We start from the raw sequence: 24,503 nt of genomic DNA, 5'->3' as shown, positions 1-24,503 counted from the left end.
TAGATGTCCTTCCAGTAAATATGGTTATGATTGATATGAATCAGTGGTTTGGTTCTCAGTGCCTTGATTGGTAAGTCCAATCATTTCCAAGACATGACATGAAGTTCCTAACATGAAACTCAGCTTTTATGGCTGCCATGTGATGTGCCAACATCTTTATTGAGCTCTCCACCACAACCCCAAGGTCTTGTTCCAGATCAACCACCACCACTTCAGAGCCCAGTAGCACACTTGTGAAATTGGGATATTTGAATCCAATGTGCATCACTTCACGCTTGCTAACGGTGGGTTGCAATTGCCATTTTATTGCCCGTTCAACCAATTTGGAGGAATCCTTTGGGAGCTCCTTGCAGTCAATCCTCCTGGACACACCAGCTTTCTTTGGGCAGTGATATTTTTAAAAATAACATAGCGGAGAGATGGGGAAAAAAATCATTGTAATACTGTCACTGTCGCTGAAGAAAAATGTAGGCTCTCATCCATCCCTTAATTCCTCCCTTGCCCACCCAGCAACACAGGAGATCTTGTGCATGCTTAGATTGAGCTTTCTAAATAACCAAGGACTCAATTTCATGCTTGAATGAAGCGCAGTTTTATTATAGCAAAGCTGTAAATTCAGACATGGAAGAAGATAATCCAGAATATGTGCCTGTCACCTTATCAAAACCTAATTAAGAAGAGAGCCGTATTTAAACAACTGAAGAGCTGTCACATGGAAGATGCAGCAAGCTTGTTTTCTGCTGCTCCAGAGGGTAGGACCCACACCAATGTATTCAAAATACAAGCAAAGAGATTCTGGTTAATCATTAGGTAGAACTTTCTGATAGTAAGAACTATTTAACAGTGGAACAGACTACCTTGTAAGGTGATGGACAGCCCTTCACTGGAGGCTTTTAAAGAGAGGGTGCATGGCCATCTGTCATGAATGCTTTAGTTGAGATTCCTTCATTGTAGAAGATGGACTGGACTCTCAGGGCTCTACAGTTCTATTATTATATTATTCAAAGCATTAAGGGTTTGACAAACACTGGTGATCCCTTCAAATATTGAGGTTTCCAAAACTTTGCTACATTCTGATACTGAATTATGAATACAGTCTCTCTCTCTCTCTCTCTCTCTCTCTCTCTCTCTCTCTCTCTCTCTCTCTCCTCTCCTCTCCTCTCCTCTTTTCTGTTCCTTCCTTCCTTCCTTCCTTCCTTCCTTCCTTCCTTCCTTCCTTCCTTCCTTCCTTCTTGAACCATCCTGCATAGGCAGGTGGCAGTGGAGGCTGCTTCCCTTGATTTGGAAACTAGTATAATGGAAACTAGCAAGCAAGCTGCAGACTCTTTTGGATCGACACGTTCTGGAGTTTTAAAGAAACACCACTGCCGTTGTTTTAAACACTGACAGAATTAAAGCTGTGTGATGTGCTGTGCAGAATAAAGAGAAACAGGACACATCAGAAAGAGTGTAATTTGCATAGCACGCAGGAGGGAGCAGCCAAGATGGGGCCCAGCTTTGTAAATTGCTCTGGGTAGATGTGCTTGAAGAGCGATGGCCAAGGAAAAGCAGAATTCTTTCAGCAGCCAGGCCTGTTCCAACTGCTAGGCTTAAGCATGAGAAATGTAGTGGACTGGGAAACCCTTCTGGCAGGTGACCCGGATCCTCTTGATTTTGCTTTTCCCCTTGTACCTGCAGAAGACTCTCCGGAGGCCTTTCCCCCGGGTGCAGATGGTGATCGGGAAGAGGGTCTTGCTGGTCTGGTTCCCATCCAGGATCTTCCCTCTGGAATTGCAGATGGAAGTCAGCTGCTGCTCGCTGGCATGGATGAAGGCGTTGCCTCGCTGGCAGTTCAGGTGTCTCCGTTGCATCATCAGGTTGCAGTAGGTGGTGTCACTCTGCAAGTCAGATTTCGGGTTGTCCATGTGCCTCTCCAGGAAGTCACTGTAAGGTGTAGCCTGGCTCCATGGGAGAAGGGTGGTGGCCGTGATGACGAGCAGAAGAAGAAGGGCCTGAGGGTGAGGGCTCCTGGGAGACATGCCAGGTCAGGGTCCTTTTGTGCTGGGTATCTACAAAGGCAAGCAATAATAAAGCAACACACATGCTAAGCACTATATGCTAAAGAAGGAGTGAGGAACATTTTTTGCCTAGCCTGGCCAGATCCTGAGCAACCCCAGCCCAAGCTGGTCATTTTGACAGGTGGGCAGGGCAGCCCAGCTGTCAGTCACCTGACAATCCCTTTGCCAGGGTGCAATCTGCCCCATACTGGATGGGGCACTACTTGTGGGGGGAAATGGCAGGGCCTTATTAGGCTGTGGGATGGAGGTTCCCCATCAGTGCACTAAAGGAAATCGCCTTAGACCAAACCAAACCACCAGTCCATCTAGTTCAGTTTTGTCCACACTGAATAGTAGTTGTACTCCAGTGCTTCAGGCAGGAGTCTCGCGCAGCTGTAACTGGAGTATCTGGTTCTGGGGACGAAACACAGTTCCTTGAAGCACATGCTCTTGCATTGAGCTATGGCTCATGCTAGAAAGACAGGAAGGGGATGGGCCGAGGCTGCAGAGTGGTCATCCTAACCCCATCCTGGCAAATGCCATATTGTCGCTGCTGAGAGACCACTGCTGCCATGTCCCTCTCCCCTATTGCTGTTGCTATCATCCCTCTACATTTCCAATCTTCTCAAAGCACAGCAGAAACATGGACTATTTACCCCTAACTAAATTGCTGGTGAATTTTATTTTATTTTATTTTATTTTATTTTATTTTATTTTATTTTATTTTATTTTATTTTATTTTATTTTATTTTATTTTATTTTATTTTATTTTATTTTATTAACCTACAAATCGCTGTGGAAATGTGGAGAACTAAATTTAAGGTTAGAAAAATAAGAAACTGAGAGAACCAATACTGACCAGATCCATCCATCTTTACCTCTTAACATGTATTCACTGCCCTGTCATAGTCACATTTATAGTAGTAAAAAGAGCAGACCTTTCTCCCTATACTTGCAGTATTCTTGTGGGTCCCTTGAGGATCCTGGTGATTCGGAATATGAATGCCTGCATAAGCGTTGCTAGTTTTATTCCTGGCAGGACCACTGAGCCTTTAATATGCGGAAATTTAGCAGGTGACATGCTTCCTGGCGTGGAGATAATGTGCTGGAAAGAACTTGACTTATTAGATTTTGGCAAGTCATGCTGTGAAGAAATGAATTTTCCAGCAATAAAAAGGTGAGCACACTAAACCAGAAGTGCTATTTGCATCTAGTGACAAGTGAGCTTCCACAGGCTCAGTTCAGAGTGACTGAGGTGATTAAGCAGGGCTATTTCTGTGAAAATGTCAGGAAATAGCTTGGCTTAATCCAAGGCAAGCCAAATCGGGTCGGACCTTATAATGTCCCTATTTTATATTTCAGACCAGATGATTTGAGTCTCTTTGACATCTCCAGTTGCATTTCACCTCTGAGCACTACTCATAGGCAGAAACCAGGAGTTCTGGCTACAGGGACACATGTGTATCTAAATCTAAGGGGCTTTCTCTGTCACACAGACTCATCCATTCCATTCCTAAACTCCATGCATCACCGATAGTCGTAGCCTTCTGGGGGAAACGAGGCACGATCCATTACTCCAAACTTACCCAACCTGCTTTTTGGCTTCCTCCTAGATGAATGAATGCAGCTGTCAACAGGGCTGAGAACTCCAGCAGGAACAACCTTCCTCTTCTCAGAGTCCCTGTTATATAGAGCTTGCAAACCTGTGGTCATATGAAGAAGTTTAAGCTGTCCTATGAGTTCCCTGTTTAAGTAATCCTGCACATAGCAACTTTCTGGCAGAAGGTTGCTGAGCTATATAGCATGAAATTAGGTGGACAACCTGCACCGCCATCTTTGGAAACGAATGTGTTCAGCCCTTCTTCATTATGACCAGTGCCTGACTTGAAGAAACCACCACCAGGATTTGGACCCAGGATCTGTTTTCCTGGGAAGCCCATAAGCATGACTAAACCGCTTCTGGCACAACGGAACACCACGACAGAAACCAGAGACCACGAAAACGCCGTTTACCTTCCCGCCGCAGGGGTACCTATTTATCTACTTGCACTGGTATGCTTTCAAACTGGAACACGGGTGGTGCTGTGGTCTAAACCACTGAGCCTCTTGGGCTTGCCAATCAGAAGGTTGGCGGTTCAAATCCCCACGATGGGGTGAGCTCCCATCGCTCTGTCCCAGCTCCTGCCAACCTAGCAGTTTGAAACCTAGCTGGCCAGCTCCGATGATAATCTCCTATTACTTTGCCCCTGATCTAATTCTACCTGCACACAGTTGCTGCTTCTTTTAAAAGAAAAAAGAGAGGGCTGGTGTGGTGAATTGGTTAGAGTGTCAGACTAGGATGTGGGAAGCAGTGCTGTCAAGTATCCCGTTTTCCCCGGGATTCTCCCTTATTTTAAGCAGTCTCCCGCTGCTCTCCCTTATTTTTTATTTCCCTTAAATTTCCCGTTTTTAATGGAAGCAGCTCCTCCCCTGCTGGCCAGGGACTGGGTGGGAAGACCTCGCCTACTTGGAGAGAAAAGCCTCAGCCCTCAAAGCAAGTGGGAGCCGTTTCCCGTGCTTACAGGGGGGGTGTATTCCTCCCCCTGCATCAGCCCCTATCCGTTGCCGTCGAGCCCCTCAGCCGGCCAATAGGGTTAGCTGGTGGGCGGAGCTTGGCTGCCTTTGAGCAGCTGCTGCTTCCTGTCCTGTTTTGATGGGATCAGACAAGAAGAGATGGGGCTCCATTGCGCGGAGCACATGGCTGCCCTCCTCTTTGCCCGAGCCCGCTTGGAGTTTACATTGCTGCTCCGCCCACTTTTGCTTCTGGCTCCGCCCATCACTGACATGTGACTGTCCCCGGTATAGGTGAGACTGCTGATCCCTTATTTTCAAATCTGAAACTTGACAGCTATGGTGGGAAGCCAAGATCCAGAAATTACACTGGCCATGCTTTCCTCTTCATTTCATCCACTGGCGTAGGAAGGGCGGGGCGTAGGGGGCGGGATGCCCCGGGCAGCAGGATCCCGATAGGGTTCCATTTCAGCACGCCCTGCCCCCAGAACACGCACCAGCCCCGCCCCCAACTGCTTCCCGCCCCCCCCCCCCCGGTGCTGGAGCATGAAGCTCCGCCACTCATTTCATCCCCACAAAATGTTCCACAGTTCAATCTCTTCCAGTCACAAAGTTTAAAACTGGAGCAGCTACTGCCAGAGGTGGTACTTGTAGCACTTGGCATTTGGCAGAAGTACAAATTGACTTTCTTTGGAGCCTATATCACATGGAGCAGGGGAAGCTAATACCATATTGGCCTGAATATAAGCCTCACTATCCTCCCAAATTCCGACCATGAATAGTTAAAGTGCGGCTTATATCTGCGACCTTACGGTAGGCAGCCAGGAGGGTGGGGCAAACAGCACCAGGAGCGCGGCAATGCAGCGCCCGCCCCATGCGTAGTCCCCCATCCTCTCCCCCAAGGCCGGGAAGGCGGAGAGCGAGGAAGGGGAAAGGCCATCGGCAATGCAACGCGGATCCCACCCCCTGTATGCAGCCAGGAGCAGTGAGGAATGGAGCGGCTTATATTTGCATATTCCCCCCCCCTCCAATTTTAAAGGTGCGACTTATATTCGGGTGCAGCTTATATTCAGGCCAATACAGTATAATATAATATAATGTTGTTGAATGGGTTGGGTGAAGACAGTCCGGGTTTCTTCAACAGATCAAGGCTCTTGTTGGAACCAGCTTCCAAAAAAGGAGATCCCTCAACTTGTCCGAACCTCCTCCAATTTCCTGATCTTTCCTGTTGAGCAAATGGCCAAGATCTTCTTGGTCCTGCAATTGTGTTTTGTAACTGTTGTAACCGCCTTCTGTTTGTGCTTCCAAACCACCAACTGACTTAATAGATTGAGACACACATGTAGAGGGGATAATAACCTCAAAGACCTGTCACCACAGCACGGGAGAGCGGGCCTCATCCTGCAATGTTTCACCAGGGGAATTTCACAAACAAGGACAGAGATGGGGTGCCCTTATTTGTTGTATATGTATATTTGAGCTTTTATGGCCCACCTTTCTAGGATTACATCCATATAGTTATTTTATTTAACAAAAAGAAACTTTTTTGAAAACTGCTTTGAGGTTTTTTCTACGTGCCTTGGGCTTGCCGATCGGAAGGTCGGCAGTTCGAATCCCTGCAATGGGTGAGCTCCTGTTGCTCTGTCCCAGCTTCTGCCAACCTAGCAGTTTGAAAGCACACCAGTGCAAGTAGATAAATAGGTACCACTGTGGTGGGAAGGTAAACGGCGTTTCTGTGCGCTCCGGCTTCCGTCACAATGTCTCGTTGTGCCAGAAGTGGTTTAGCCATGCTGGCCACATGACCCGAAAAGCTGTCTGTGGACAAACGCCGGCTCCCTCAGCCTGAAAGCGATATGAGTGCCACACCCTATAGTCGCCTTTGACTGGACCTTTAACCATCCAGGGGTCCTTTACCTACCTTTTTTTTTTACCTTAAACTTTGTTTATATTATTTTGCTCCTTTTCTCTCTCTTCTTGAGCAGCCTGAGACTCCGCGAGAGACACTCACTGCTGTCCTCTGAATGCTTGAATGATGTGTCCAAGCTGCAAAGGAGGAATAACTCTGGGAGATATCAGCATTTTATCAACACCTGTGGCACCCATTACATCAGCAACATGCAGCTGGGTTGACGGATGTGCCACCTGTTGGCTATGCAAACATGGAAGATGGCCTTGTGGTGGATTACAGCTTCCAGCATCCAGACTTGCTTGAGCTGGGAGGTTTCTCTGGGATACGACTTGCTATCTGTGTCCGTTTCCCAGAATGCCAAGTGTGAACAACTCCGGAAGACCTGCACCTGCAGACTCATCCAAGACACCTATGCCAAGCAGCGCACTGAAGTGGTGGGAGGATATAAGCAGACGAATATACTATTTACAAAAACTGGAAAAGCCAAGCACTTCCTAGTGCAAACAAAAGGCCTGGGCTGGTTTCCTATTCTCTCCTACCCTTACACACCTTGTTTAGCTACCTGGACCCAAGGAGGAATTTACTGAAGGAAGTCATTGAGGGCCATATAAACCAGAAGGCCCCGAAGAGGGACTGTCCACAGCGGTGTCCAAACTGGAGCTCCCGGAGCTCAGGTGAGCAGTGCACCTGCCTGTGTCAGCAGGATGACCTCAACTACAATATGTGTTGTGCCCAGCAGCAGGGCAGGGTCCGCCTGAAATTTGTTGTGGTCCATGGAGTCAGCCTTAAAGGAGACATCATCGTTGCCACTGATGCTTATGTCAAACTTTTCTTCTTCTGAAGAAGTGTGCATGCACACGAAAGCTCATACCAAGAACAAACTTAGTTGGTCTCTAAGGTGCTACTGGAAGGAATTTTTAAATTTGTTATTTTGTTTCGACTACGGCAGACCAACATGGCTACCTACCTGTAATTTTTCTTCCAAGGTCAGGAAAGGAGGACCAGACTCATTAAAGATAACAACCACCCAGTGCCAGATTTACGTATAAGCTACCGTAAACAAGCTATAGCTTAGGGCCTCACTCTCTAGGGGCCCCCAAAAAAATTAAAGGAAAAAAAACTGGATGCACATTTCCAAAATGTAAGATTAAAAAAACACACACAAATAAAATAAAACCTACATACAGCAACAGTGTTTTGTGTTGTGTATGGACCTATTAGGTCCATAGATTACCATATACCATATATTCAACACACACACAAAAAGAAAGAAAGCAACAATTTGTTGTTGACAAAGGACAGCTGGACATATAAAGGGCCCCATTACCTTCAGTAGCTTAGCCTTAGGGCCTCATCAAACCAAATCTGGCCCTGCAACCACCCCTACTGGTCTGAAACCACAGACTTTGGAACGGTCACATTGACAGGAGATAACCACTTCACGGTGGATGTCTGAGTCCCAGCTCCTGCCCACCTAGCAGTTCAAAAGCACGTCAAAGTGCAAGTAAATAAATAGGTACTGCTCCAGCGGGAAGGTAAACGGCATTTCCGTGTGCTGCTAATGGTCAGCGTCCCCTTTACCTTTTTACCCATAAGCTAGATGCTAGGGCTGGTGTTGTCTGGCACAGACGTTATCCACAACATGGATACATTGAGTATCATTACTCACTAGAGTGTGGTTGCACATTGAGTGGCTCCACCTGTCAAGGTTATGTCCCCCTCTGGCTGCCACGTTCTTAGTTCAATTAGTCCCCCCCCCAAAAAAAACTTGACCTGTGCTGAAAGGTAGGCAGAGTCATACAAGTGATATATTAAAAATGACACAAGGGACAATTGCTTGCAAAAATGCTTTACATTTCTCAAAACTGCATACAAAAAATTATATGATTAAAATAAATCTACATTGAAATGCTGACGAATTTTCATGAGATGAAAAAGGCTAAGAAATGTGGGGGACAACATTAAAGAAGGGGAGAATGAGAACTTAAAGAACTAAAATTGACAGATCCTTCCTTCCTTAGTTGAAACAGAGTAAAAACGTGTTTGTTATGTAAGTGTGTGTGTGTGTGTGTGTGTGTGTGTGTGTGTGAGAGAGAGAGAGAGAGAGAGAGAGAGAGAGAGAGCCAAAAAGGCAATATGATAGCCAGAAGGGAGAGGCACAGTTTATATAAAACTCAGTCTGGCACAATCCATGGATTTCTTCCTAGGAAAAAGTTATGAAACTTTTGGCAGACTTTTCATTGTCTCAAAAGCACAAGAGAGTGGTAATTCAGCAGCTTGATCTGTGTGGAGCTGAATCCAATACGGTCCCCCTGGAAAACGTGAGTCCTTTGCATTACTTTCTCTCCTTCCCTCTGCCGTTTTGCCTTTTCCTCATTATCTGAAGGAACCTGATTTGCATCTTTCTTCCATTGTCCTGTCGACCAGTTCTTGGATTCCTCTCTCCTGCCACACCCAGTTGCTGCTGTTTTCTTTCCAAACTGGTGCAAGAGAAAATGGAGGATGAGGTTAGACCGCCATAAGGATTCCAGGGACAGCACTAACTTTTAACCCCTCTGGCTATTTTCATCAGAGCACCAGGAATACCGTGTGATTCGATTTAAAACACACCGTGTAGCAAGAAGACCAAAGTTGATCCCACTCTTTTCCAGTCCTGTTTTCCTGCAATGGACTTCAAATTCACATTCCTAACCTACAGAAACAGGTGCGGGTCAGGCATGGAGCAACCAGGATGGCGGTAGGGCTGCTAATTTTTCAGCCAGCTGCTGCAGCTGCGCCTGCAAGAAATATTTGCACGTGGACTGCTTATCCCCATGCCTAAAAACACTTCATATGCAGATTTTGGCTTTTGTTCAAATGTTGAAAGAGCAGATCAATCCATTTCCACTCACCACCAAGTCATCCTGCCCGGTCCAATTAGCGATCCTTATGGGGTGATATGCAAAACATAATTTTGGCAGCCTCCAGAATGTCAACACAATTAAATTCATGCAAATTCATACATGCAAGCATGGTGCTGCAAATCTACTTCAAACACAATAATGGACTTTTTGTGGTTATGGAAGAGATTGGGGGAAGGCACCAAAAAGTGTGAAATGAGTGGATCATAAATGGGAAGTTGTGAATTAGGGTGAATTAGGGTGGATTCAGGAGGAATGCTCTTTTCCATATAACCCCCTCCCAAATAAATCACAACAAATGCTCCATAAAGTTCAGGCATAGTGTTCCCATCACTATCTTAGAGAACAGTGAAGCTGTTTTTTTCACCACTACATTTCACGTTGTTGTCCCCCCCCACCCCGCTGTTCACATAGGCTGTTAATTTCTGTTTGTGTACTAACCAGGGGGTATTGATGGGGATAGGGAGCAGGTGGTGCTATGGTCTAAATCACGGGGCCTCCTGGGCTTGCTGATCAGAAGGTCGGCAGTTCAAATCCACGTGACAGAGTGAGCTCCCTTTGCTCTGTCCCAGTTCCTGCCAACCTAGCAGTTCAAAAGCACACCAGTGCAAGTAGATAAATAGGTACCACTGCAGCAGGAAGGTAAATGGCGTTTCCATCTGCTCTGGTTACTGTCATGGTGTCCCATTGCACCAGAAGGGGTTTAGTCCTGCTGGCCACATGACCTGGAAAGCTGTCTGTGGACAAACGTCGGCTCCCTCGCCCTGAAAGCGAGATGAGCACCGCAACCCTATAGTCGCCTTAACTGTCCAGGGGTCCTCTACATTTACCTTTTTTATTATTGATGGGGGTGAGGGATGTTATTCCCTTGGCAAGCTTGTTCACACTTTTGCTAAAGAAAAATTAGGAGTGACTTAAGGACTCCTTTTGGCATGAAGCTGGATTGAGAAACAACACCTCAATTTATAACAAAGTGCAGGATACACAATGCATTTTGGATAACGTGCTGCGAAAACACAATAAAAACGAGACACTGGTAACACAGTGAATGCACAGTGATTGGGAGCATGATCACAGTCTTGATCTAAGCATTGTGCCAGCAAATCAGGATGTATTCTCAATAAACAGCTCATCTGGAAGACCCCATGGTGTGAGACCCCCTATTCATATCTGAAACTAAGTGCTGCCAGTGGAGCACCAGACTCCTTCCTCCTGCAACATATGCCCCTCCTCCTCTGAATCACCTATAACCTTATTGCAGGGGGAAGGGGAATGACGTGTTCAGCTATCAAAGCAGTACCCCTCTCTTCTCCTGTCTATGTCTGATTTATATGAATGCTTATTAGAATTTGCACATCCCATCTGAGGGAGAGGTTGTGTTCACTGTGCAAATGCCAGGTTAGCAATTCTGTCACTGCTCTGCCCTCTCGTGGCAAAAATAAGGACACACTATTCACTTGCTCTCCACTTCCCCCACGTTTCTCCCCCCCCCTATTTTCCAATGTGATGTATGACATCACCTCCCAACACTGCCCTCCTGCTTTCAGCACAGGACACCCAGGCCAGTTTCTGTGCAAAACAATTAACTGTCACAAATCTGACACCTGAAATGGTATCATTCAAGCAACAGTGGGGGGGGGGGATTTCAACCTCCCAGGGCAACCTGCAGTGCTGTCAAGTATCCCGTTTCCCCCGGGATTCTCCCTTATTTCAAGCAGTTTCCCGCTGCTCTTCCTTATTTTTTATTTCCCTTAAATTTCCCGTTTTTAATGGAAGCAGCTCCTCCCCTGCTGGCCAGGGACTGGGTGGGAAGACCTCGCCTACTTGGAGAGAAAAGCCTCAGCCCTCAAAGCAAGTGGGAGCCGTTTCCCGTGCTTACAGGGGGGTGTATTCCTCCCCCTACATCAGCCCCTATCCATTGCCGCTGAGCCCCTCAGCCGGCCAATAGGGTTAGCTGGCGGGCGGAGCCTGGCTGCCTTTGAGCAGCTGCTGCTTCCTGTCCTGTTTTGATGGGACCAGACAAGAAGACAATGGGGCTCCATCGCGCGGAGCACATGGCTGCCCTCCTCTTTGCTGGCTGCCCTCCTCTTTGCTTCGCTCCGAGCCCGAGCCTGCTTGGAGTTTACATTGCTGCTCCGCCCACTTTTGCTTCTGGCTCCGCCCACCACTGACATGTGACTGTCCCCGGGATAGGTGAGACTGCTGATCCCTTATTTTCAAATCCGAAACTTGACAGCTATGGCAACATGATAATCTCCAGGCTGTCAGTATTTCTCAGAAGGGATTCAGCTGCATACTGAAAATTTAGGTTTGTGCGATTAAAGTGGAACAACGCACCCAGTTGCTGCAGTGCGATAAATAAATAAATAAATAAATAAACCCACTTTTAAATAATTGGTTTTTAAAACATTTTTGAGGTTAGGAAAGCAAAAGGGCAATGGAATAGATGACTGAAGGAAAGCACATCAGGGTGACATTGGAGCAAATATTCAGTGTTGTTCAGTGTTGGAAAATCTATGCCCTTTCAGTGCAGATTTCAGTTTTGGAAAAAGAAAGAAATCCGGTGGGGCCAGATCGGGAGAATATGGAAGGTGGGACGACTCAGTAACCTCAGTAACAATTTCACGCGGAATATGCAATTCTTCCGCCATCATTTGGACGGACAAATGTCGATCCTGCATGAATAACTCACGAACCCTGTCAACATTTGCTGCCGTTCTGCTTGTTGATGGCCTGCCAGACTGAGGGTCATCTTCGATGGTTGGCAGCCCTTCACAGAAACGCTTAAACCACTCATACACTGCCTTTCGAGTTACAGCTTCCTCTCCGTACACAATTGTGAGCATTTCATGGGTTTCCGATGCCGATTGTATGTTAACATTAACATTAAACATTAAACATTTTTAAAAAGTAACATTAAACATTTAAAAAACTGCCTTCGGATATATAATAAAGGTTGTCATTGGCTCAGGGGTCATCTCGCTCCATATCCTCTGATGTAAATAGAGACATCCCGTGGAAAACTGGGACATTCTGGGATCAAATCTGAAACTGGGATGGCTTCTGTAAATCTGGGCCTGCCCCTGGAAAACAGGGACATTCGGAGGGTCTGCAAGCCTATGTGTAAACATGAAGAAGAAAGGAAATAAAGGTTGGGGGTTAGGTGCTGCCTCACTGGGCAAGGTAGCATTCTGTGTGTGGGGGAGAAGATGGGAGAGGACAGTTGCTGTTGTGCCTGGCAACATTAGCTGAGGGAGGCAGAAGGGAGAGAAGAGGGTGATGACTTCTTTGCTGATGCGAGACTCAGGCTGTGTATAAGATGGTGCTGAGGCCATAGGCCTCGGAATTGACCTCAGTGCTATCTTTGTAGGTTGCTATGGCAGCTGCGGCAGCAGCCTCAGCAACTGGCAGGTGCAGTGGCAGGATCTGCTGCCCCTAGACCCTACTGGGATTCTGCCACCTGAGGCAACCGCCTCAGGCTGCCAGCCCTGATGCCAATCTCCCATTACTGTGCCCCTGATCTAATTCGACCTGTGCACAGTTGTTGCTGCATTTAAAAGAGGGACAAAGAGGGGGCTGGTGTGGTGGATTGGTTAGAGTGTCAGACTAGGATGTGGGAGGCCAGGATTCAGAAATTAGACTGGCCATGCTTTCCTCCTCATTTCATCCCCACAAAATGTTCCACAGCTGAATTATTTTTTTCAGTCACAAAGTTTAAAACGGGAGCAGCTACTGCCAGAGGTGGTACTTGTAGCACTTGGCATTTGGCAGAAGTACAAATTGACTTTCTTTGGAGCCTATATCACATGGAGCAGGTGAGCAGAACAGAATAGAATAGAATAGAATAGAATAGAATAGAATAGAATAGAATAGAATAGAATAGAATAGAATAGAAATGTTATTGAATAGGGTGGGTGAAGACAGTCTGAGTTTCTTCAACAGATCAAGGCACTTTTTGGAACCAGCTTTCAAAAAAGGAGATCCCTCAACTTGTCCGAACCTCCTCCAATTTCCTGATCTTTCCTGTTGAGCAAATGGCTAAGACCTCCTTGGTCCTGCAATTGTGTTTTGTAACTGCCTTCTGTTTGTGCTTCCAAACCACCAACTGACTTAATAGATTGAGACACACATGTAGAGGGGATAATAACCTCAAAGACCTGTCACCACAGCACGGGAGAGCGGGCCTCATCCTGCAATGTTTCACCAGGGGAATTTCACAAACAAGGACAGAGATGGGGTGCCCTTATTTGTTGTATATGTATATTTGAGCTTTTATGGCCCACCTTTCTAGGATTACATCCATATAATTATTTTATTTAACAAAAAGAACCTTTTTTTGTAAACTGCTTTGAGGTTTTTTCTACAATCAAGTGGCATGTAAATTTTATGAAATAAATAAATAAAATTCGCAGACCACCTACACACACACACACACACACAGAGAGAGAGAGAGAGAGAGAGAGAGAGAGAGAGAGAGAGAGCCCTCTGAACTGTTTACATACAACAATATACTATTTTATACTTAAAGATGCTGTGTTACGGTAAGTTATTAAGTGGTCAATCAATTTTGGCATTTTCTTATACATATCAATATAAAGTAAAGCTGCTTAACATCAATGGTTGTAGAGTTCCACCATACACGTAGGTGCTGCCACACTAAAAGCACCCAAACCTTGCAAATGTGAAATGAACTTTATGTGGCACTTCTAAATGTATCAGTTCTAAATGTAGCAGGCAGCAGACCGTGAGGCTTCAGTTGCCAAACATAAATGATGAAAGGCAACACGTTGACCAATAAAGGCACTAATTCACTAAACATAACAATGGGGTGTTTGTTATAGAATCATAGAGTTGGAAGAGACCACAAGGGCCATCCAGTCCAACCCCCTGCCAAGCAGGAAACACCATCAAAGCATTCCTGACAGATGGCTGTCAAGCCTCCCCTTAAAGACCTCCAAAGAAGGAGACTCCACCACACTCCTTGGCAGCAAATTCCACTGTCGGACAGCTCTTACTGTCAGGAAGTTCTTCCTAATGTTTAGGTGGAATCTTCTTTCTTGTAGTTTGAATCCATTGCCCCGTGGCCGCTTCTCTGGAGCAGCAGAAAACAACCTTTCACCCTCCTCTATATGAAATCCTTTTATATATTTGAACATGGCTATCATATCACCCCTTAACCTTCTCTTCTCCAGGCTAAACATACCCAGCTCCCTAAGCCGTTCCTCATAAGGCATCGTTTCCAGGCCTTTGACCATTTTGGTTGCCCTCTTCTGGACACGTTCCAGCTTGTCAGTATCCTTCTTGAACTGTGGTGCCCAGAACTGGACACAGTATTCCAGGTGAGGTATGACCAGAGCGGAATACAGTGGTACTATTACCTCCCTTGATCTAGACGCTATACTCCTATTGATGCAGCCCAGAATTGCATTGGCTTTTTTTAGCTGCTGCATCACACTGTTGACTCACACTGCTGTTATGTTTAATGAATTAGTGCCTTTATTGTTTATCGGTCAACGTGTTGCCTTTCATTGTTACAGTTCAAGGGTTTGCAACACAGGGGTTAATTGGTTGTAAACATAAATGATGAGCTAGGGGGAAAAACCCACACCATGGTGTGCAAGCTTTTGAGTGACACAGTACTCTTCCACTGGCTAGGAATTAAGCAAACAAAATGGCTCCAGGGAGGCAAGGCATTTTTTCTGGTGGAGTGCATGCTTCAAAGTTGCCCATGCAAACTTCAGTTGACTAGAAATGCAGCAGAAGTTCAATTCTGTACTCATTTAAAGACAAATCTATCAAATTTGTACTTTCTAAAACTATATGCAAGATAAAATGCAGGTGTCCTTCAAAATGCACTTATCCGAAATTTCACTTATCCAAAATTTCACTTATCCAAAATTTCACTTATCCAAAATTTCACTTATCCGAAATTTTCCTGTGAAGTACTCCAACCAAAGCTTACAAAAATGTAATTCTAGGATAAAAGTGTACATGAATGAAGATGTTAGTGAAAGGAACCAACAAAAAACATTGCATCAGAGGAAATTGCTCGCAAAAAGTATGTACATTTGTAAAAACTGCATATAAAATGCATTTATTAAGAGGAACATGCACTAAAATGCTGATGAATTTATATATATAATGAATTGGTGCAAAATGTGGATAGCTGAATTTAAAATTGGGAAAATGTGAAATTGAGAGAAGAGAAATGGTCGAATCCTCAGTTGACAAAAAAGTTTGTTATCTCTGTGTGTGTGTGAGAGAGAGGGGGGGGTACAATAACTGGAAGGAGGAGATACATATAAAAAGTGCATATTGTAGTGAAGATAACATACAAATATGCATTATATTACAGGAAACGGCCTTCCAAAATGTGAATATTAGGCAAAAATGCATATCAAAGATAGGGAGAAATTCACATGAGAATGCTAACTAACCATCATGAGAACTTTTTTCGGAAAAAAAAAAAGAATTTGCAAACTGGTGTGAAAACGTCGAGAACCGAACTTAAGAATGGAGGGGGGGGGACGAGAAACAGAGAGTAACTGAAATTGATCCTCCCATCCCTGCCTCCCTGAAAGCAAATTAGAACAATTTCTCTATAAAGATTTGATGTCCTCTAACTTCCACAGAAGGTTTGTGGGAACTGATTAAAGAGGTCATCTGGAGGATTTTTCTGTAAATGAGCTTAAAGTGGTCGTTCTGAAGCAAAGAAATATAAAGGACCCCTGACAGTTAAGTCCAGTCGCAGACGACTCTGTTGTTGCAGCGCTCATCTTGCTTTACAGGCCAAGGGAGCTGGCGTTTGTCCGCAGTTTTTCTGTGTCATGTGGCCAGCATGACTAAGCTGCTTCTTGTGCAATGGAACACAGATACCAGAACAGCGCACGGAAATGCCGTTTACCTTCCCGTCACAGCGGTACCTATTTATCTACTTGCACTTTGGGGCGTGCTTTTGAACTGCTAGGTTGGCAGGAGCGGGGACTGAGCAACGGGAGCTCACTCCATCATGGGGATTTGAACCTCCTAACCTCTGATCGAAAAGCCCAAGAGGCTCAGTGGTTTAGACCACAGCACCACCCACATCCATATGTGTGTGTGCGTGCGTGTGTGCCTGTTTTACAAAAAAAATTACGTTATTCAATTCACTTTCAAAATAATAATTTCTTACATTTTGGCTTCCCATTCTTATGTCCGTGATGTTCCTGTTGTATTTCTTTATCTGCTGCCATAACTTATTTTATGCATTACAGTGGTACCTCGGGTTACGGACCCAATCCGTTCCGGGGTTCCACTCGCACCCCGAAAAGTCCGTAACCCGCGCGGCGGAATCACGCATGCGCAAAAGCGCGATATCGCACTTCTGCGCATGCGTGAAGTGCGTAGAACCCTTCTGGGTTTGAGGGGTTTGTAACCTGAAAAAACGCAACCCGAAGCGGACACAACCCGAGGTATGACTGTATAATATTATTTTATGCATTATAATTTATATTACAATCCTAGGTGCTGGGAAGAATGAGGCTGTCCAAAGACGCCTGTTGCCTATTCCTTGCTGTCCTGCTGGTTGATCTACTGCCTGAGTCCTCCTGTGGCAACAACCCCCGCTACGAGAAGTTCCTGAACCAGCACCGCGATGAACCCAGGAGCCGCTTCCACGGTCGATACTGCAACACCCTCATGGGCAGCCGTGGCCTGACCAAACCCGAGTGCAAGGAGGTGAACACTTTCATCCACGGCTCCAAGCGGCAGATCCGGGCCGTGTGCGCCGAAGGAGGGCTTCCCTTGGGGGAGCTGCGGAAGAGCAGGCAGCACTTCAGAGTCACAACTTGCACACTCCGGGGGGGCTCCACCCGCCCACCATGTGAATACAAGGAGAACATTTCGCCCAGGTACATCGTCATTGGCTGCGAAGGCGGCTGGCCGGTGCACTATGACGAAAGCCAGATTGTGACCTCTGTTTGAAGTACCGTTGCTAGACCTCAAGGCATCTCTCTTCCCTGTGTATTCATCAAATTCTGTATCCCAGTCAAAACAAAGCCAAATAGCTTTGTTCACATTAATCCATTGAAACCTCCCCTTGTCGCGACTTTCGCTTCCCTCTTTAATGCTCACCACCCCTATTCTCAAATAGATTGTAAGCTCACTGGGGCAAGGACTCGCCTTTAATGTTTGTTACTCTGCAAAGCGCTGTGTATACAGATGACATTGTATCAATGCTAATATTGTCATTGTTAATCATGGTCACTACCACGGGATCCAGATTGAATCATATGCAGATTAGGCCCACGGAAATCAATAGAGCTTCACTGAGTCATCACTGGTATTCCAAACAGTAAGGAGACTGAGCTCACTGGAATGACAGATCCTGAAGCTGAGGTTCCAATACTTTGGCCACCTCGTGAGAAGAGAAGACTCCCTGGAAAAGACCCTGATGTTGGGAAAGATGGAGGGCACAAGGAGAAGGGGATGACAGAGGACGAGATGGTTGGACAGTGTTCTCGAAGCTACTAACGCGAGTCTGACCAAACTGCGGGAGGCAGTGGAAGACAGGAGTGCCTGGCGTGCTCTGGTGCATGGGGTCATGAAGAGTCGGACATGACTAAACAACAACAACAAAGGAGACTACTCTAAATATGAATGAGACTGAATCTGATCCAACAGGTTTACACAGTGGTACCTCGGTTTTTGAATATCTCCGTTTATGAACATTTCGGTTTTCGAACGCCGTAAACCCAGAAGTAAATGCTTCGGTTTTCAAACACATCTCGGAAGTCGAGCATGCCACGCAGCTTCCTCTGAGTGCAAGATCCTGAGGCCTAGCTGTCGGCTATTGAGTTTTCGGTTTTTGAACGTTTCAGAACTCAAACGCTTCAGAAGCTGGAACGGATTGTGTTCAAAAATTGAGGTACCACTGTAATATCATTTTACAGAAATAAGTGACAATGTGCTGGAATATACCGCATTCAGCACATGTCATTGGGAAGTATCCTGGCAACACTATGAGTTACCATGACATTATTGGATCGTATCGCTTTGATGAATTTGCTGCTGCTGTTTGCTTTAATTCTATGCTTTTGTGTCTGGTGTTATAATGATTGCGATGTTTTATTTTCATCACTGTTGTGATTATTGTGAGCCACTGCTCACAATATATATATGCTGCACATATATTGACTGCACATGTAAAAAGAAAAGTAAGGACGATATAAATACACACTAAAAACCTTACAAACCTTTTTTATTCATTATCTTTAAATTAGAAGTGAATAAAACATTGCATATGAACACATTAAAGGCTCTCGAGTTTGTTTTTAATCATTTCATTTTGTGGCATATTTTTTCACACAGATCTAGTTTTTCTTAATTGATGACGTCCAGGAGAGACATCAGTCAGGCTTCCAGTTGCAAGAATCTGCTATCATCAAATCTACTTTTTCTGAGCTGTAGAACTCATGGCCTTCTTCCCGTCTTTCAGTGTTCTTAAACACTCCTGCTCCCTCTCTGATTTAGGCATACTGGTTTAGGAAATCTTAATTAAAACATTTCTCTGTAACAAGGCTTTAGGCGGATTAACGTTCTATGTCCTTTTAAATGTGTTTGTGGTAAGGGGGGTTATTGTTTTGTTTTGTTTGTTTTGTTTGTTTGTTCTCATTTTGTGTCTTTATATTGTAAACTGCGATCTTCAGATGAAGGGGATATACAAATAATAATAATAATAATAATAATAATAATAATAATAATAATAAATACTGCACAAATCCTTTTTACCTTTTCTTTTCCACCCATTCATCTTTTTTTTTTTTTTAAATAATCTTCATTGATTTTATTTACACATTTAAAAAGAAAACTTACAGTCTCAACAATACAGATAAGAAAAAATGAGTGGGGAAAAAAGAGTAATAAAAAATAGAAAAGGTACAAAAAGCAAAAGAAAATTTAGTAAAAGAAGAAAAGGAAGTATAAAATTGGTTGACATAACCAAACTTCTCACATACAGGTCTTCCTATCTTTCTTAATGTGCTTTCGATTCATCCTTATTTCCCCCCGCACAGTTTTGATCTTTATTTCTCTTCCATCTATCTTCAATATGGTTTAATATTATTTTCAATTACAAGTATCACTCACTCTAGTTCTGCTAATATGGCCTTGTTATTACGATATATTCTTATGTATTCTTTAAGTAATTTCCATTCTCCAAAGGTTTTCTGTTTCATTTCTCCTCTAACTCCTTCCGTCAGTTTCGCCAGCTGTAAATAGTCTAACATAAGCACCTGCCATTCAGTAATTGTCGGTACTGATTCATTCTACCTCTTTCCATCCATTCATCTTAGTACAGATGGGACACAACTGGCCTTCCAGATATTGCAGGACTACAATTAGTCATGGCCCTTGGGCACTGTTGCTATTGAAAGAATCCGATTCTCTCCCTCCCAACCACCCCACACTTTATGAGAACATTGGACAAGCTAGCAGCACATCACTCAGTGAAGAATATTTGAACGAATGTGCTGCAAATTCCTCAAATTCACACCAAAGGGTTCAGAATTCCTGAATTACAGGGAGAAATCGAGAAACCAAGAGGGATTTTGAAAGAAAAAATCCAGGGTTTAATAAGAGACAGGGCCCATCCCATTAAAAAACAACAACACAGGAAGTTGCCTTAGGCTGAGTCAGACCATTGGTCTATCTAGCTTAGTATTGTCTACACCAGGCATGTCCAACAGGTAGATCGTGATCTACCGGTAGATCACTGGACGTCTGTGGTAGATCACTGGAAGATCAGTGGCTCCCCAAAAAAGAAGCTAAAAAACTGGCTCCCCTAAAACAAGCTCATCATCTTTGTCCTGCACCCCTAAAATGACCTGAACCACCAAAAATAGGGCTTTTCTTCCTAAAAAAAAAGCTCAATGTCGCTTTCCTCTTCCCTAAAGAAGCTCAACAACTTTTACATGAACCCCCCAAAACAGGGCTTTCCTTCAAAAAAAAAAAAGCTCAACTTTGACCTGAACCCCCAAAAAGGGGGTAGATCACTGCCAGTTTTTAACTCTGTGAGTAGATCGCATTCTCTTGGAAGTTGGCCACCCCTGGTCTACACCAAGTGGAAGTCATTCTCAAGGGTTTCTGACAAAGGTTTCTCCCATCCATATCTGGAGGTGCCAGCGATTGAACCTGGGGTAGCACTGACGTCCAGCCTTTCCTCATATGTAGGCTGTTATGTTATGGTGTGAAGCCCTACCTCAGGGTGCAAATGGAGTAGTAGAGGCAAATTTAGAGCATCTCAAATAAACTGTTGCTGGGCTCTAATATCATCACTTCCCTTATGTCTTGCAGTTGTGATGGGAAGGGGACCCTTGCAAGATGGCAGTGGGCATGCTCCATTGTCACAGATTTCCTAGAGTGGCTACTCCCATGAGGTCAATGCCTTAAAGCAGTGGTGTTGAGAAACCTGATCCAGCCCCTACAGCCTACACCAAGCATTTTTTTTCTGATCCCCAAAGACCCTTTAGATTTGATAGCGGGTCCCAGAGATGGAAGGAAGATAAAGTCCCTACCAGAGAAGAATGGCAAGCTAGGCTGATGGACTATGCTGAAATGGCAAAGCTGACTGGAAAACTCAGGAACCAAGAGGATAAAAACTTCAAAAAAGAATGGGGAAAATTTATCACTTATCTAGGAGACTACCGCAAGCAGATGGAAACACTAGCAAGATTTTAATCTCACTTGTAATGTAACAGATACCATGGGGAAAATTTGGATTGATATAAAATATAGAATATGGAATAATATGCAGTTGTAAATGCTGATAATAGGACCCATGGAGGGAACTGGGGGAATTCGCAATATTCAGAGTAATCTCTACCTATGGATATGCATTTGGATTGTTATAATTTTATATTTGTAAAATAAAAAATAAAAATATTTTTTAAAAGATTTGATAGTTGGAACAAAAAGAAAAGAAAATTAGCTTGGCACAACACTGGAGTGAGCAGAACCCAGCACCCTGATAGGAGGTGTATGTCTCTCCCTCCCTCCCTGCCCATCAGATCAATCATTTGATGAGCAAAGAGAGGGTGATAATCCCTCTTCTCAGGTGAATTTCATGGATCAAACAGGTAGGTAGCTGTGTTGGTCTGCCATAGTCAAAACAAAATAAAAAATAAAAAAAATCCTTCCAGTAGCACCTTAGAGACCAACTAAGTTTGTTCTTGGTATGAGCTTTCGTGTGCATGCACACTTCTTCAGATACACTGAAATAGAAGCCACCAGACCCTTATATATAGTGAGAGAGTGAGGAGGGGTATTACTCAGAAGGGTGGTGGGAATAGGTGCTACTGGTCTGTAAGGTGCTACTGGATGGATCAAACACACCACCTTAAATATGCCCATGTTTCGGTTGATCCCCACCTTCCTTTCTGTTCTGAACAGAGAAGAAGGGCAAAGAGTTTCTTCCTGAGTGTCGGTGCAGCAGTGACTAATGTAGGTGCCTTTTTCCACTGATGGAGGTGGCTGACAGGGGCATACCCACATCATATTGTGGTCCTTCCTCTTTCTACGTTCTTTTAAACATGGCAGCCTTTTTTGTTGCTATGCCCCACTCCCATGACAGCCATTTTGTGACCTACACCAGAGGCACTATCTAAAAATTACAAATGTTTCCACTGGCCCCCAAAAGTTTGCTGATCTCTGGACGAGACTGAGAGGGCAAAAGAGGGCGAGTTGAAACAAGAACAGAAAGAAACTGTTTTGCTACACACCCTTTTGGGTATTAAGATTGCCAGAGGAGGCCCCCTTGGTAGCTCTGTCACCCTCAGAGGTTTGGGAGTGGCCCCAGATAAGGCCATTCTCTGTGGCAGCCCCTAAGTGGTGGAGCTCCATCCCTGAAGAAGCAAATCTAGCAACTTCATTATAGACATTTTGGTGAATGCTGAAGATACACCTCTTTGCTCTCGCATTTCACACCTGAGCTGTATATTTTCATGAGCGACTCCATTCTTTTCCAGATAGCATTCTTTGCAATTGTGCTTTTTTTATTTATTTTTTATTTTTTTTAAACAGAATTTATTGACATTTTCACAAAATAACACAAACCCAACCCCCACACCTACAAATATCAAAACAAATACAAATACACATAATGTCAGGATTCTTCTTCTTATCTGTATACCTTACTAAAAAAAAAATTTCTAGTTCCAAATCTTGACGTTTGACTTCCCCCGCCTATACACCTTCGGTTTTAAAACAGTACACTATTTCCTTAACAACTTTTCTCTATAAAGATTAACTTTACTTAAAAAAGAAAAAACACCTTTGTCTTAATCTTTGCATTATAACCTAAAACTTAACCAAATATTCTTACAGCTAAACTTATTTCTTCTATCATTTATCATGCTGCTTTTCACTTAAATTCAATATCTCCTTACTTATTTAAAATAGACTTGTAATTAACAGACTTCACACTCCGATTTCGGATACCATGGCAGACCATCTATATTATACATTAATTGGTTCAACCCACTCCCCTTCTGTCCATTATCTTCTCCTGTCTTTCACCAGAACCGGATCTCCTATTATATTCTTCTGAATGTCCACAGATCCAGGTTGCACCCACAACAAACCCTGCGTCGAGCTCCAAGATGTTCATCCTCTCCATTCTGAGTTTCTCCGTGCCTTTGTACCATACTTCTTCTTCTTGTAGAAATCTTAATTCTGTGTCCCTCGACCCCGAACTGCCACCTCGGAGTCTGGATATTAAAAATCTTTCCGTTCCAGGGCTGCTGCCACCCCCTGAAATCGGCCCCTGTTCCACTCGGATTTGCTCAGCCATCTCAAACCATCCTTCCAACACATCTTCCAACTCTTTGCAAAAGTCTGTTTCCATTGAATAAAACTTTCGAAAAGCCTCCTCTGTGGAAAACAAATTCTTTCCATTTATAATCCCACTCAAGGCTCTTAATTTTCGATCAAGCAGTTCCAATTGAAAGACAGTAAGCTTTTCCTCATCCTCCCAGTCCTTCAGTGCCAACATAAGCGCAAAGTCCAACATCTTCGGGGGGAGGTGGGTATCAAGTTACGTTTCCTGTCTTTTCCTTCCTTTGTCTCAATTTTTTCCTACGCAAGTCCAAATCGCCGCCATTTCTTCCGATGTCGGAATATAAAGACCAAAACTTCAAACGGAGATATTTTTTCCTCAGTTAACCCCCAAAAGGAGATCTCAACAGACTCAGCTTTCAAATTCAAAATGCTTTCAATTGATTGTTGTAGCAGCAGTCACTTAAAGGGTTAATTTCTTTCACCACCCGAAGGGAGAGAGGCGGGCTGCCTTTCTTCTTAATCCCAGAGCTTTCCCGGAGTACAAAGAGTCAGTCAATTACTCACAGCTTCTGGTTTCTTAGCAACTCCTTAATGACAGGTAGAACAGAGACGCTCATCACGGACTTTGCCGCCGCATGTAAACATCCCGGTTGGGGCATGTCCCCTAAAGCCCGGCTCCGTGGTCCCTTCACCCCCACTCCCCCTTTACAGGGGGCGCGGGGGAAGGGTTCGGAGCACAACGGGCACAGCCGGGGAGCCCAGGGCACGGGACGCTCTTCCCGCACCCCAACCGAAGCCCCGCTATGCGGCTGCAGGGCTCCTAACCCCCGGGATGAACTGGGTGCTTCGCAGCCGAAGCAGCCCACGACCATCCATAATGGCGCCAGCCGCCGGAAGTCGCAATTGTGCTTTTTTTTAAAGGGGTTTTAAATTGCTGTAACCCACTCTGAGGCCTGGGGGGGGGGGAAAGTAATTAGCTACAAAAGGGAACACAGCTCTTTCTATCTGAGGCAACAATAAAGGCAACACAGCTCTTTCTATCTGAGGCAACATAAAGATGTACAATAAAGTACCTCAAAGTGTTGCTTTGGAAAACAGGGCTCTCAGATGATGGGATTCCAAGTTGCAACATGCCCTACTGCTTTGAATATGAGACTGCCACTTGTCAGTAATTACTGGGAAGCATTGGGACAAGAATTGATTTTGACACAGATCACTTCCTGGTCTTTTCCCTCCGCCCTCTTTGCCCTGCCTAGTTGCCTACTGTATAAAAAGCTCGTTGTTGAGCAAAGTCGG

General features: G+C 44.6%; 2 protein-coding genes and 1 pseudogene across 2 annotated transcripts; 2 read left to right on the top strand and 1 right to left on the bottom strand.

Annotated features, from left to right (window-relative positions):
* Window positions 1–1,189: 1,189 nt before the first annotated feature.
* LOC117058607 (ribonuclease-like) lies at window positions 1,190–3,769 on the bottom strand. The gene is made up of 2 exons (XM_033169881.1): window positions 3,623–3,769; window positions 1,190–2,048 (listed from the first exon to the last, which is right to left on the bottom strand). The coding sequence occupies exon 2, from the start codon at window positions 2,016–2,018 to the stop codon at window positions 1,590–1,592; it is 429 nt and encodes a 142-aa protein (XP_033025772.1). The 5' UTR covers window positions 2,019–2,048; window positions 3,623–3,769; the 3' UTR covers window positions 1,190–1,589.
* Window positions 3,770–5,531: 1,762 nt separating this feature from the next.
* LOC117057480 lies at window positions 5,532–7,951 on the top strand (annotated as a pseudogene).
* Window positions 7,952–8,632: 681 nt separating this feature from the next.
* On the top strand, window positions 8,633–17,732 carry LOC117058506 (angiogenin-like). The gene is made up of 2 exons (XM_033169696.1): window positions 8,633–8,816; window positions 16,899–17,732. Exons 1-2 carry the CDS (start codon window positions 8,712–8,714, stop codon window positions 17,355–17,357), a joined length of 564 nt encoding a protein of 187 aa, XP_033025587.1. The 5' UTR covers window positions 8,633–8,711; the 3' UTR covers window positions 17,358–17,732.
* Window positions 17,733–24,503: the final 6,771 nt, after the last annotated feature.

Source organism: Lacerta agilis, chromosome 14 (genome assembly GCF_009819535.1).
Source record: "Lacerta agilis isolate rLacAgi1 chromosome 14, rLacAgi1.pri, whole genome shotgun sequence".
Taxonomy (NCBI): Eukaryota; Metazoa; Chordata; class Lepidosauria; order Squamata; family Lacertidae; genus Lacerta; species Lacerta agilis.
Note: the sequence above shows the minus strand (reverse complement) of the source record. Positions and strands in the feature narration are given on the sequence as shown.

Bases quoted from the DNA above. Each gene is read 5' to 3' on its own strand.
- LOC117058607 (XM_033169881.1), bottom strand. From the start codon at position 2,018: ATGTCTCCCAGGAGCCCTCACCCTCAGGCCCTTCTTCTTCTGCTCGTC.
- LOC117058506 (XM_033169696.1), top strand. From the start codon at position 8,712: ATGAAACTTTTGGCAGACTTTTCATTGTCTCAAAAGCACAAGAGAGTG. The intron at 8,817-16,898 runs GTGAGTCCTTTG...TTACAATCCTAG, and splicing joins ATACGGTCCCCCTGGAAAAC to GTGCTGGGAAGAATGAGGCT.